This window comes from Gorilla gorilla, chromosome 1 (assembly GCF_029281585.2).
Source record: "Gorilla gorilla gorilla isolate KB3781 chromosome 1, NHGRI_mGorGor1-v2.1_pri, whole genome shotgun sequence".
Lineage (NCBI taxonomy): Eukaryota > Metazoa > Chordata > Mammalia > Primates > Hominidae > Gorilla > Gorilla gorilla.
In genome coordinates, this window is record NC_073224.2 from 34,183,387 (window position 1) to 34,197,723 (window position 14,337).

Here is a 14,337-nt window from a genome sequence, read left to right on the forward strand (position 1 = left end):
TTGTACTCCAAATTTAAATTTTAACAATTAAAATATTCCAGGAACTGAAGAGCATTTTTCTCCTATGTTTTCTTAGGAAAATTGCCAAATTATCTAATCTGCCTTTTGTTTATAGGTAGGGAAAATTACATGACTTTTTTTCACTATTTTTTTCACTTTCAAAAGTTGCCACAGTAACTGTCTCTAAAAACTATTATTTCCTCTTTGTTCTGCAGTGCCGTATTAAATAAAAACAACACAAAAATAGAGGTTGACTTTTAGTTAGAGAAGGAGGAAAACGTAGCTGCTGTCAGAAATTGCTTTGTCGAAAACAGAAACCTTGTTTTTAGTAGGTACTCAATAAATATTTCAAGGATAAAAGAAAATAGTGAAAATTCTAATCTAATGAATATTTCACAGCTATATCTGACATTGATATCTAGCATTTAAAAATGTAGGGCTGGGCACGGTGGCTCAAGCCTGTAATCCCAGCACTTTGGGAGGCGGAGGCGGGCAGATCATGAGGTCAGGAGATCGAGACCATCCTGGCTAACATGGTGAAACCCTGTCTGTACTAAAAATACAAAAAATTAGCCCGGCGAGGTGGCGCACACCTGTAGTCCCAGCTACTTGGGAGGCTGAGGCAGGAGAATGGCGTGAACCTGGGAGGCGGCGCTTGCAGTGAGCCGAGATCACGCCACTGCACTCCAGCCTGGGCGACAGAGCGAGACTCTATCATAAAAAAATAAAATAAAATAAAATAAAAATGTAACAGAAACCTCTCAACTTTAGTAAAGAAAATTTACAAATATTTAAGTACAACATACTGGAAACAGGCATTTCATTTCTTAGCACACTGTTGTGTTGCCTACATATGTTCTGTATGTGAGGTTATTTATAATAAAAGACACTATTATAAATGGACTAAGTATGTTACAGCCAAGCAAGTTCACATAACCAAAATGTCTACTATTTTTTTTCTTCTGGCACTGCAATTAGAATAATTTATTTCTTAAGTATTTTGCCCATCTGTTTTTAAGAATGATATTTTAGCCTTTACTAAGATAATTTCAGAGATTCAGCATGCATTATTCACTAGTACTTTCTGTCTTCTTTTATTTGCCTTAATAGAAAGGGTAGAGAATTCAGAGAATTAACCTCATATAAACTGTACTTTTTTAGTGTAGCAATGGGGCTTTCTGGCATGGACTTCATGCTCCTTAGGAGGCAGCCTTATAGTGAGCCATCCCTGTGTACAGAGCTCTCAGGTTAGTGTGGGCTTTGTAATTTTATTTCCACAAATATTTTTCAGTAGAGGATACAGCATGTTTTGATGGAAATTAAGGGATGGCGACTTCCATTGGGAAATTATTTTAAATGCTTTGTGTCAGTTAGTCAATTATCATGATTTTTTTACTGAATTATTTGTTTAAATGTGATTAGTTATAGCTTATGAGTTTTGTGGGCTTTTCCCCCCTTTTGGGGTTAAAAAAATATGAGGTAATGCTTTAATAGAGAACATGTACTATATAATGCCCACTTTTATATCACTTATTTTGAAAGCTTTCCATCATTATTCATAGAAAAATTAGGTGAAATATTTAAAAAGCTAAAATTTTTGACTCTCATATCAGTTCTAAAATAATGAACTTTAGAGAACATGTTTTGTAATCCTGTTTTGTGACTAACTTTTATCATAAGAACCCCACTTTACCTGAGTGACACAATAAAATGCCCAAAGTTGAAGCAGCAGCTTAGCTAATGAGCAGAGCAAAAAGAACATACAAAAATTATTTTGGGGGGATAGATATTACAGATCTCTATGGACAGTAGGTAAGATGTGCTTATGTCTTAAAGATGATTAATTTATAATAGCCAAACACTTTAGTCTTTCATCATTATTATTAACATGTTGAGGATTAAAATATTAGAGTGCTTTGAGTTGAGTTTAAAAGCCAAATTTTTATTACTAAAATATTTGATCATCAGAAGCTCACTCTAATATATTTCAGTATAGTCTGAAACTTTCTGTTCCAGCTTACCAAAACAAAGTTTTTCAGCTATGAAACCACGAGTCCCCACTGGAAATATTATCATATTATAGATATTACTATACAAAGGCTGATTTGCTTCACAGTTCCCAGAAATGACTTTCCAGGGAAACTTGACACCATTTTTTAAAAAAGAAATATTTCTTATACCATACCTTAAGAAACTCTCCTAGAAACATTGGTGACTTCAAAAATTGTTAGTCTTCACTTTTATTTTTCATACCAATTTTATTAGCTTTACAGTAAAAAATCTGTAAACTTTTTTAAAGCTATTTTCAAAATACTCATCTTTATTATGTAAACATAACATTTTATGTGTTAGTAATGTTTTATATTATGTTCCATTCTTTTTTTTAACCTTAGAAGCTTTTGATATGCACTTCTTGCTTTGTCATAAGAATGCACTCCTTCCTTTTTAATAGCTATGTTATTCTCCTTGGGTTACGTAACGTAATTTATTTAACTATTCCCTGCTTATTGCACATCTGAGTTGTTTACATTGTTTTTGATAAAAAACAATGTGGTATACTTTTTTCCCATTTGGGATATATGCTTAGATAAATTCTTCAGAGTGGAATTACTGGGTCAAAGGGTGTAAGTGATCGGATAGCTCTTTTATCATTGCCAAAAGATATGTGTGACCCAAGGCTTTTGAATGTACCTACTCTCCATACCCTGATTCAATAATGGATACAAATTCTAGTATTTGATGCCTTGCTTTAATTTGTATTTCTTTTATTAGCAATAAAATGGAATATTTTTAATGAATGGTTTGTGCTTCTTCATGTATAAGCTCTCAGTGTCTTTTAACTACTTGTCTTAAGGAGTCTGGTTAATAAGCCTCATAGATTTGTACCAACTTTGTATATTTTAATATAAAATATTTTTCTGGTAATTTCCACATTTAAAAAAAATGGAACATCATGAATGTTTTTTCAGTGTTACTTTAGTGTCATGAATTATTGATTAGAGTATCCTCTAGTCTTTCTTCACTATATATTTTGCTAATATTGAAATTTGATTTAGAGAATTTTACATGGTTGCATATTGTTTCAAACTTATTTAACTTACCTTTCTGTTGCTACCAGACATAACTGTGTATTTTATTAAAGTGTTTCTTAAAGACTCATAAGTTAAATGCCTTATTTATCATCTGTGAAAATAAAAATTATTGAAATTAGTTTCATATTCTACTAGGCCTGTAGTTTGTTTCTAGACATAAGCAAACAGTTATATAATTTTTTCAGGTTATATATGTGAATGCTGTCAGCTCTTTCTAATTGTACTAGTCTGAAACTTCCATGTTTTATACTGTCCTCTCATAATGAGGGCATTATGATTTTAAAAGGATTTGTGTTTTATGTTGTACACTAGGGTTTTTTTTAACCCATTTATTGGAATATTAGTATGTCTAGATTTTTTTATTAGAAAGAAACTGAAAAACTTTTCTGCTTTCCCTGTTTTGTATGTGTTCGTTCATTTTTCCAGTCTTTAACCAAGATGGACTATATTACCTTTCAAAACAATGCAAAATTTGAGCCTGAAGCAAAGCTCCTCTTATTGCCCGCTCTTTGTCATCATTGGTCCTCCCGTAAAAGTGTTTATTTTGACTTTTGATACTTAATTTTTCAGGTGTTACTAAAATAATCTTTACAGTCTTGTTTATGTCTGCCAAATGACAGTAAAGCAAAAAAATCAATTAATTCATAATTTTTTAATGAAAGATTTCTGTGTACAAATTCAGAAGCATATAGTATATTTTACAAAGGTTGAAATCATTTAAGTAAAATTATTTGTCTGGCCATTCTAAATTCCATATTTTTAAAATGTGCACCTCAGGCCAGGCTTGATGGCTCATGACTGTAATCCAAATACTTTGGGAGGCCAAGGCGGGCAGATCACCTAAGTCCAGGAGATCGAGACCAGCCTGGGCAACATGGAAAAACCCTGACTCTACATTAGCTGGGTGTGGTGTCACACATCTGTAGTTCTAGCTACTCAGCAGGCTGAAGCACGAGGATTGCTTGAGCCCAGGAGACTGAGGATGCTGTAAGCCATGATTGCGCCACTGGACTGCAGCCGGGATGACAGAACAAGACCCTATCTCCAAATAAGATAAAATAAAATAAATGTGCACCTAAGTATAGAGTGTATATTTCCCATAGCTGGTTTAATTCTTTAATTCGTCTGAATCAATTATTTTGTTAATATAACTCTCAGGCAGTCATTTATGTTCATTGGCACTGATGGCTAGAGTAAACTTTGTTTTGTTAATTTTGGAATTGTTTTTGTCCTCTAGTTTCTCATGAGATACCTGAAATGAAATCGGAGTGGATGAGTTTATTCAGCTAGTTTCTATGTCTAGTGCAGTTTGTTGGCCTAGTTCTTTATACCATGCCTGAGACCACCCAGACTCGGGTTACATGAGCTCTCTCCTGTCACCCAGTACCTCCATTTTCTGGGAAAGTTTTTCCCTCGACTTTTAATGTTAACTCTTTTGGTTACCATGAAAGAATTTTACATATGCATGAGGTTCACACAACTAAGGGCAGGTAGTCCATATCTCTCTTCCCGTTCATGTATCCATACTTCGTTGCTTTCTATGCTTTATTTTTGGAAAAAGACCCTCAGATTTTAAATTAACAGAGTTAAACCCCCACATCTTCCCTTTCTTAAGGAGATCCTCTTTCCAACCTTTATCTTCCATTCTGAGAAGATTACTTTTATTCTGCTTTGAAATACAACTGTTGTTGTGAGACAAACTGCTAAGTAGACTCTTGGTGATTCCCAGTGACTAGAATAATAATAATAAAGGGAAACAAAACTGTTGATTCTCTCATTGCTGCCCAATTCTCTTTCTTTCCTTATCACTGCATTTTCTACTTTTTCTGACTCAGCCTAGCCTCAAATCTAGTTTTATGTGAGGATTAGCAGTCAGTCCTTCTGTGTCCACCTGTTGTTTTTTTTCCCGTGCTAATTGTAAAATGTTGTATAAAATGTATTCTTTCATTGTACACAATCTGTGTGCTTAGTAAAAGAAGGGTGCCTCCTCACTGTTCCTCACATCCTTCTGCCATGACTTTGCACCATTCCAAATACTGCTTATATTTCAAATCAGTTTACATCCTGCCCCCTTACAGTTCCTTCCCTGAAAATCCCAGCCCACACTTCAAGTTGTTCTTTTGGTCTTTATTAAAACTCACTGCTAATAGCACAACTTTAAATAGTTAATTCTGTTATGTATTCAAATAGTTATGGCTGACACCTGTAATCCTAGCACTTTGGGAGGCCCAAGGGGGCAGATCACCTAAGGTCAGGAGTTTAAGACCAGCCTGGCCAACATGATGAAACCCCGTCTCTACTAAAAATACAAAAATTAGCTGGCCATGGTGGCGAGCGCCTGTAATCCCAACTACTCAGGAGGCTGAGGCAGGAGAATTGCTGGAACCTGGGAAGTGGAGGTTGCAGTGAACTGAGATCACGCCACTGCACTCCAGCCTGGGAAACAGAATGAGATTCCATCTCAAAAAAAAAAAAAAAATAGGTTGGGCATGGTGATTCACACCTGTAATCCCAGCACTTTGGGAGGCCGAGGTGGGCGGATCACCTGAGGTTGGGAGTTCGAGAGCAGCCTGACCAACATGGAGAAACCCCGTCTCTATTAAAGATACAAAATCAGCCAGGCATGGTGCCCATGCCTGTAATCCCAGCTACTCCAGAGGCTGAGGCAGGAGAATCGCTTGAACCTGGGAGGGCAGAGGTAGCAGTGAGGCGAGATTGTGCCACTGCACTCCAGCCTGGGTGACAGAGCAAAACTCCATCTCAAAAAAAAAAAAAAAGTTTTAGATTTCATAAGTAAATCTCATTTCCCCAAAAAGCAAACAAATCACTTAAGGGTTTGATCCATATATATATTTTTTCTGACAGGAACATGTGGATATGAAGTGAGCACCAAATAAATACAACTTAACTGAGAAACATCAGAAAGTTATTTTCATTTTCCTTCTAATTGCTTATCTCTTAGCTATCAAATCTGCTATTGCTCCTATATTTCTTGCTTAATTTATAGAAACCATATTCTGCCAGGCACCTGATTTAAAATTCTCAGAACTCTCTTGTATTCCATCCATTCCCTCAGAACCAAATGAATGTTGTCATCAAGTGCAATAGATTATACTTCTGGTTTCTTTCTTCCATTTCCTCATGTCTAGTTCAGTCCTCTGTTCTCTTTCCTGGACGTTATAACAACTTCGTAAGGTGTCTTCTTGTTGCTAATCTCTGGATTCTGTCTTACCCAGGGATCTTGTAGCAACATTATTTTAAAACACTACGTTGTTCAAAAACAGGCATCTGTAGTGAGAAAAACAGCATATAAGCCACAGCCTTTGTCCTCAAGGACTTTAAATAATGTGAAGGAGATAAACCTCTACACAACTAACTGTAATCAAAGGTAGAGTTTAATAACAGTAACACTAGGATATAAGCAGAGTTCCATGGGAACACAGGAGGACAGATGAGTGATTAAGACGAGGTTTTATTCATTCAGTTTACAAATATGTACTGACCATTTAGTGCTGGGTACTTTTAGGTGCTGGATATGCAATATTGAACAAACCAGACATGGATCATTCTTTGATTGGGTTTATGGTCCAGTGGTGGAGATACATGATTAACAGGTAAACCAAAATATTACATAACAACAAGCTACATTCAATTGTAGGCAAAGATCAGGGTGCCATGAAAGAGAGTAACAGAAAGGTCCCAGGCTTTATGTGGTCATTTTGAAATAAAAAGGAACTTAGGTGGGAAGATAGGGGAAAACATTCTAGGCAAATATCCTTGTCTTTTATTCTTCTGAGAAAATAGAAACCAAAAGTCATGAGTACTCTTCACTTCCCATTCCCATACCTTAAACATTACTGTTGAGACCAGCTGATGGGAGGGACAGAAGGCAAGCAAGATGATGCAGACACAGGGCACCAGGAGGAAAGTCTGTTACTACTAAGACGGGGATGTTGGAAATTAATATTATAGACAAGACCATCCAATGAAGCCCCACCAAATCTACTACTCACAATTTGCTGCCCAGCTATGGTCTCCACTGAACAATAGAAAACCCAGTGCTGAGGAGATGACCACGTACCACAGGGATGACTACATTAAATTCTTGCGCTCCATCCATTCAGATTACATGTTCGAGCACAGCAAGCAGATGCAGATTCAACGTCGGCAAGGACTGTCCAGTATTCAATGGCCTGTTTGAATTCTTACAGTTGTCTACTGGTGGCTCTCTGGCAAGTGCTGTGAAACTTAATAAGCAGCAGATAGACATCGCTGTGAATTGGGCTGGGGGCCTGAACCATGCCAAGAAGCCTGAGGCATCTGGCTTCTATTACATCAATGACATTGTCTTGGCCATCCTGGAACTGCTAACCTATCACCAGAGGGTGCTGTATATTGACATTGATATTCACCACGGCGATGGGATGGAAGAGGCCTTCTATACCACAGGCTGGGTCATGACTATGTCTTCTCCTAAGTATGGAGAGAACTCTTCAGGAACTAGGGATCTACAGGATATTGGGGCTGTCAAAGGCAAGTATTATGCTGTTAACTACCTGCTCCGAGATGGGATTGACGACAAGTCCTATGAAGCCATTTCAAGTGCAGTGCTCTTACAGTGTGGCTCAGACTCCTTATCTGGGGACTGGTTAGGTTGCTTCAATCTGATCATCAAAGCACATGCTGGCCTGTCGTGGTGGCTCATGCCTGTTCTCAGCATTTTGGGAGGCCCAGGCAGGAGGATCACTTGAGGTCAGAAGTTTGACACCAGCCTGGCCAACATGGTGAAACCCCGCATCTACTAAAAATACAAAAATTAGTCAGACATGGTGGTGCACTTCTGTAATCCCAGCTATTCGGGAGGCTGAGTCATGAGAATCGCTTGCACCCTAGAGGCAGAGGTTGCAGTGAGCTGATTGCACCAGGGCACTCCAGCCTGGAGAACTGAGTGAGAGTCCATCTAAAAAAAAAAAGGGTTGAGGGGGGCATGCCAAGTGTATGGAATTTGTCAAGAGCTTTAACCTGCCTATGCTAATGCTGGGAGGAAGTGGTTCCAATTTGTAATGTTGCCTAGTGCTGGACATATGAGACAGGTGTGGCCCTGGATACAGAGATCCCTAATGAGCTTCCATACAGCGACTACTTGGAATAGTTTGGACCAGATTTCAGGCTCCACATCAGTCCTTCCAGTATGACTAACCAGAACACGAATGGTACTTGGAGAAGATAAACAGCGACTGTTTGAGAACCTGAGAATGCTGCCCCACACACCTGGGTCCAAATGCAGGTGATTCCAGAAGATCTGTCCCTGAGGAGAGTGGCAATGAGAGCGAAGAAGACCCTGACAAATGGATCTCGATCTGTTCTTCTGACAAACGAATTGCCTGTGAGGAAGAGTTCTCTGACTCTGATGAGGTGAGAGAGGGTGGCCACAAGAACTCTTCCAACTTCAAAAAAGCCAAGAGAGTCAAAACAGGATGGAAAAGAGAAAGACCTAGATGAGAAGAGGAGAAAACCAAGGAGGAGAAGCCAGAAGCCAAAGGGGTCAAGGAGGAGGTCAGGTTGGCCTGAGCAGACCTCTCCAGCTCTGGCTTCTTGCCAAGTCCCCTGCCTTTCTCCACCAACACCTCAGATTTTATACTTCCTATTTCTCTGTGTATTTATAGGAAAGTTTATTAAATATAAATATCCCCAGGGACTAGACAGAAACCAAGGCCCTGAGCCCAGGGCAGCTATGCTGGGTGAACTCTTCTAGGAGCTGCCTTGCCACCCATCCTTCCATACTTCCCCAGTTCTTAACTTTGAACCATAAAGAGTACCAGGTTTGGGTGAAAGGGATACTTTCATGTAACCATAAGACAAAATCCTGAAATGCCAAATGCCTGCTTAGTAGCTTTGGAAAGGTACCCTTATTGAACATTCTAGAAGGGGTGGCCAGGTCTTCAAGGGTCTCCTGTTCTTTTCAGGCTGCTAATGTAACATCAGCCATTTTTAGATTGGCTCTGTCCTCATACCTTCCCAGTGGCCTCAGGTGAGCCAAGAAACTCACACTGCCTGCCCTTTGTCTTCCCCTAATTCTGCAGGTGGAGGTTGGTGGTCTAGTTTCCTTTTTGAGATACCGTTTTCATTTTTGAGACCTTTGTAATAAAATGGTACATTTCTATACAAAAAAAATTAAATTAACTGTTTAGACCCCATCTCTCCCCACTGCTTGTCACAGTGGAAAGATGTCTTTTGTTGAAGACTTCACTCACTCATCTGTTTGCTGTATCTGGTGACTACCTTCCTTCTCAGTATCTCACCCCTTCAAAAAGGCTCTTTCTTCTGTAACCAACTGAACCTTGTCTCTATCGACTCCTTTTCGTCAGCTTTTATACATACGTGAATCTCTTCCACTAAAAAAGGCATCCTTCAACCCGGCAATCCCCTTTCAGTGCTGCCATCTTGCTCCTCCTTTGTAGTGAGCCCTTTTGAAGAGTATCTACACTTAAACCATCACCCATTCCTCACCAATCCATTTACTTTCTGGTTCCTAGTGCCACCACTCCACTGAAACTTCCCCCAGCAAAGTCCCCCATCTCTGTTGCTAAACACAAGGGGCTACTTATTTAGGCGTCACCTTATTTGACCATTTGGCTGTATTTGACAGGACTCTCCTCTTCGAAGAACTCTTTCCTCGCCTTCCATGTCATGCTGTGCGGGTTTTTCTTTTTGGATTTCTTTTCTTTCTAACCTTTAAATACTAGTGTTCCTTGAGGCTGTACTCTGAGCCCTCTTCTATTCATTCTTACACTATTCATTCTTCCTGGAGAATCACACCCACCCCACAACTTTTGTACAGCATCCTCTGTAGGCTAAGGATTCCTGAGTCTCAATCCCTAGCCTTCCAAGAAAATATGAATTCTCTAGAAAGTTTAGTTTAAAAATGTATCATGTGGCCGGGCATGGTGGCTCATGCCTATAATCCCAGCACTTTGGGAAGCCGAGGCAAGCAGATAACTTGAACCCAAGAGTTCAAGCCTGGGCAACATAGTGAGACCCTGTCTTTAAAAAAAAAAAAAATCATGTGACGATGACCGCTGGAAAAGCCTCCAATCCAGCACAGCACTATTCCTAAGAGATTCCAGTTGTTAGAGATCTGCCCTGGATTTCTTATTTTCTGGTGATTAGCTTTAGGTAGATATTAATAAATGAGGGGAAGGTACCTGGGCAGTCAAGAAATTAGCCTTCAAAAGATATATGTATGGGAAGTTATTTTTCTAATTAGTGGAATATTGGCAAGTAAAGTTTAAAGATGGAGAATGTACTTTACAGGACCTGGAAAAAGCAATTAATATATCAGCACCTAAAATGAAAACCTAAAATTCTGTAGTAATAAAAAGTGAACAGTCTTTCTAAATTAATACAGAATTATTCAAATAAGTTTCTTCCAGTTTTCCATTGCCTGACCATGAGTATAGTAAATTCTCTACAAGATTGCCTTTTTTTTTTTTTTTTTGGTGGTGGTCGTGGTGGTAAAAAACACGTGACATATATTTACCCTCAACAACTTCTAAGTGTGTATCACAGTGTCGTTAACTATGTGTACATTGTTGTACAACAGATCTCCAGAACTTTTTCATCTTGTGTGACTAAAACTCTGTACTCATTGAACAAATCCCCATTTCTCCCTCATCAGCCCCAGCAATCACCATTCATCTTGTGTGACTAAAACTCTGTACTCATTGAACAAATCCCCATTTCCCCCTCATCAGCCCCAGCAATCACCATTCTATTATACTTTATGTTCCTGTGAGTTTAACTACTTTAGATAATCTGTATAAGTAGAATCATGCAGTATTTGTCTTCTGTGATTGGCTTATTTCACTTAGCATAATGTCCTCAAGGTTCATCCATGTTGTAACATATAACAGGATTTTTTTTAAGGCTGAATAATATTTATTTGTATTCATGTACCACATTTTCTTTATCAATTCATTTGTCAATGGACATTTAGGTTCCTTCCACATCTTGGCTTTTGTGACTAATGCTGCAGTGAATATAAGTTTCTGAATATCTCTTTGATATTCTGCTTTCAGTTTTTTTGGATAAATACCCAGAAGTGGGATTACTGGATCATATGGTAGTTCTATTTTTAATTTTTTGAGGAACCTCTGTACTATTTTCCATAGCAGCTGCACCATTTTAGATTCCTGCCAGCAGTTCACAGGGGTTTCAGTTTCTCCACATGCTCACCAACACTTGTTTCCTGTTTTTTTGATAGTGGCCATTCTAATGAGTGGCCATCCTAATGAGTATAAGGTGATAGCTCACTATGGTTTTGAGTTCCCTGATGACTAGTGATGTTGAGCATCTTTTCACACAGCAAGCATGCTTTCTGGCCACTTACGTATCTTTTTTGGAGAAATATCTGTTAATTACTTTGCCCATTTTTTATTCAGGTTATTTGTTTTGATGTTATTGAGTTGCAGGCATTCTTTACATATTCTGAATATTTACTCCTTATCCAGTATGTGTTTTGCAAATATTTTTCCCATTCTCTAGTTGGCCCCCACAAGGTTGCCTTTTAACAGCCCAGGACTGTCTGTTATTTCACAGCCTTAGCTTAATCTGACTCTGGTAATTCACATCAACCCCAGCTTGATTCTTACCTAATTCCTAACTCTAGACTTAAATTTTGACTGCCTTCCCTTCCCACATTATCTTAGCTATCTTTATTGATAGCTTTACTGCTAACCCTGATTTTCATTCCCCATGACCTCTTCTTTACTAATATTTTAGTAAATGATGATTTTAAAATAAGGCATGTATTTGGCATAAAACAGGAAAAAATTATAATCTCTGTATTAATCTTAAATGTAAAAATCTGAAACAGAAGTTAAAATCTGTTTTATAAGAAGTAAATTCTTACGTTAAAATATCCAAATTTGAAAATATTCCCTTTGAAGGAATAAGAGAGGCATGCTATTTTGAATCAATGCATTTGGTGAGTGTGTAGGGAGATAGTCATAGTTGTTGTGTGTGTCCCAAAGTCTTACACCTCTTTTTGGCCCACTAATCAAACTAGAAATGTCACATGAAACTTCTTGAGTGAACTAGTAATTTTACATTTGCTAAAATAGAGCTATAATAAGTGGCTGAATGTTCTGATTGACCACACATAATGTGGAGTTTATTTCCTAGCAAATAATGAAAGATCGATGGATGAATGTTGGTCATGAAGAAGAAGAACTAAAGCCATATACTGAGCCTGATCCAGATTTCAATGACACAAAAAGAATAGGTAAGTATTTAAACATGGTAAGAAGTGCTGTCCCTAGGCAACAAGTAAGAGTCCTTTAGTGTGCCAAAATAGTGTTTAAGGGTATAAATAGGAAGCAATTTTTATTTGAAAAATACTTGCATTGTCATTTTAATGATAATATGCTGAAAATTATACATTTCAAGTTCCCTAATTTGTTCCCATATATATTATGGTCTAATTCAATGTTTGACAACAGTGATATAAAACCTAATGTAAATAAATCAAATTCTTTCCTTTCAGTGATGCCCAGCAGGAGGAATGGCTGATGTAACTATCAGCACTGATCAGACTGATAAGCATCAGCGAACATAGCATGTATTTTAACCAAAGACGTAGAGGCACCGAATTAAGAGTTGAACACTTTGGCTCTCCCTTTCTTTTTCCTGTCTTAGCAATGTTTATTCTCCCTCCTCACTCGTCCTGCTACTGCCTATACCCAGCCAGAGCTCTCCTTCTAACTTGTTCTCTTCATTTCACAATCCCTTCCCAAAGCCATCATTTAGTCTCAGCTGAGTCATCTCAACTGTGTTCCTACCTGGCTTGAGGGCAGAGTGGCAGAGGAGAGCATTTTAGGGTGTTAGGAACCTGATCAGAAAAACCATGGAAATTCAAATCTCCCAAAGAAGAGTCAACCTACTGCAAATCAGAAAGCAGAAAATTTTAAGAGATGAAAGAAACCACTTCACTAGTAGCTGAGGACGAATTGAGAGAAAGAGAATTTTATGTGTAACAAAGACTGACATGGTCTTAGACTGGACAAAGAAAGTTAGCTCAGGAATGTATTAGACAATGAGAAATTAAGTGGGCCCATTAATATATTAACCATGATGTAGGTAATTTTTGCATGTAAAATTATCATTGTACAATATCTGTGAACATATGGTATCCGTAGGTTAATAGTCCAGAAGTTTTTAAAACTACACTTTAAATTTTCATGACTAAGTTTTCATATTCAAAGTTGGCAAACTTGCCCGTTTTTGTTGATTTGTTTACGAAAATAAAACCATTTTCAGAAAATTTCTCTTTTTTAAATTTCTAGACATTATGGTCACCATGGGCTTTGCACGAGATGAAATAAATGATGCCTTAATAAATCAGAAGTATGATGAAGTTATGGCTACTTATATTCTTCTAGGTAGAAAACCACCTGAAGTAAGTTTTTCACCTTTTCAAATTACTGTGAATTATTTCTTGAGCTAATATATTAGTAAATATATTCTTTGTGGAATCAAAAATAATATAAAGGTCCTACCCTAACATTCTTATTTATTGGAATTCAAAAATCAAGATGTTAAATTATGAACTGGTTGTATGTCTGGGTACCAAGAGAGATTTTATGAAAGAATAGGTCTACTGTCTTTCTTAGCTCCAAGAGCCACCATTCACAGCCTGGCCTTTGAGAATGGCCTCCCCCACAGCTTGTGCATCCAAATGTGACAGTCCCACCAAAGGTAATATGGTTATTCCAAGTGTGCAGAAAAGACAGTGAGTGAAACATGAGGAAGTGATAGCATTTAAAATAAAATGTATGTCTTAAAGGATTTTTAAAAGAGGTAACTCCAGGAAAGGTTATTTGATGATATTTTGCCTTATAAAGTGTCAAGTGACTGATGCTTTCAATTGGGAATTCTCAAGGCCAGGAGAACTATAATAAGGAGATGGATTCAGGAAATAACTGTATACAAATGGTGAACTATGTTAGTCAGTTTTGCATTGCTATAAAGAAGTACCTGAGACTGGGTAATTTATAAAGAAAAGAAGTTTATTTGACTCACAGTACTGCAGGCTGTACACAAAGCATAGTGTTGGCATCTGCTTCTGGTAAGGGCCTCAGGAAGCTTACAGACATGATGGAAGGTGAGGGGGAGCCAGCATGTCACATGGCAAGAGGGAACAGGTGAGAGGTGGGGGAGGTGCCACGCTCTTTTAAATAACCAGATC

At 37.9% G+C, this 14,337-nt stretch overlaps 1 protein-coding gene and 1 pseudogene across 6 annotated transcripts in view; both read left to right on the forward strand.

Moving 5' to 3' along the window:
• On the forward strand, positions 1 to 12,267 carry LOC109027715 (histone deacetylase 1-like; annotated as a pseudogene).
• MARK1 (microtubule affinity regulating kinase 1) overlaps positions 1 to 14,337 on the forward strand; it is a 136,040-nt gene that overhangs the window by 90,836 nt on the left and 30,867 nt on the right. For all 6 annotated transcript variants that reach the window (XM_019030673.4, XM_019030682.4, XM_004028427.5 and 3 more), the window contains 2 exons: positions 12,276 to 12,375; positions 13,436 to 13,548. In XM_019030673.4, coding sequence (XP_018886218.2) covers positions 12,276 to 12,375; positions 13,436 to 13,548 — 213 coding nt within the window. The remainder of the gene's footprint in view (positions 1 to 12,275; positions 12,376 to 13,435; positions 13,549 to 14,337) is intronic.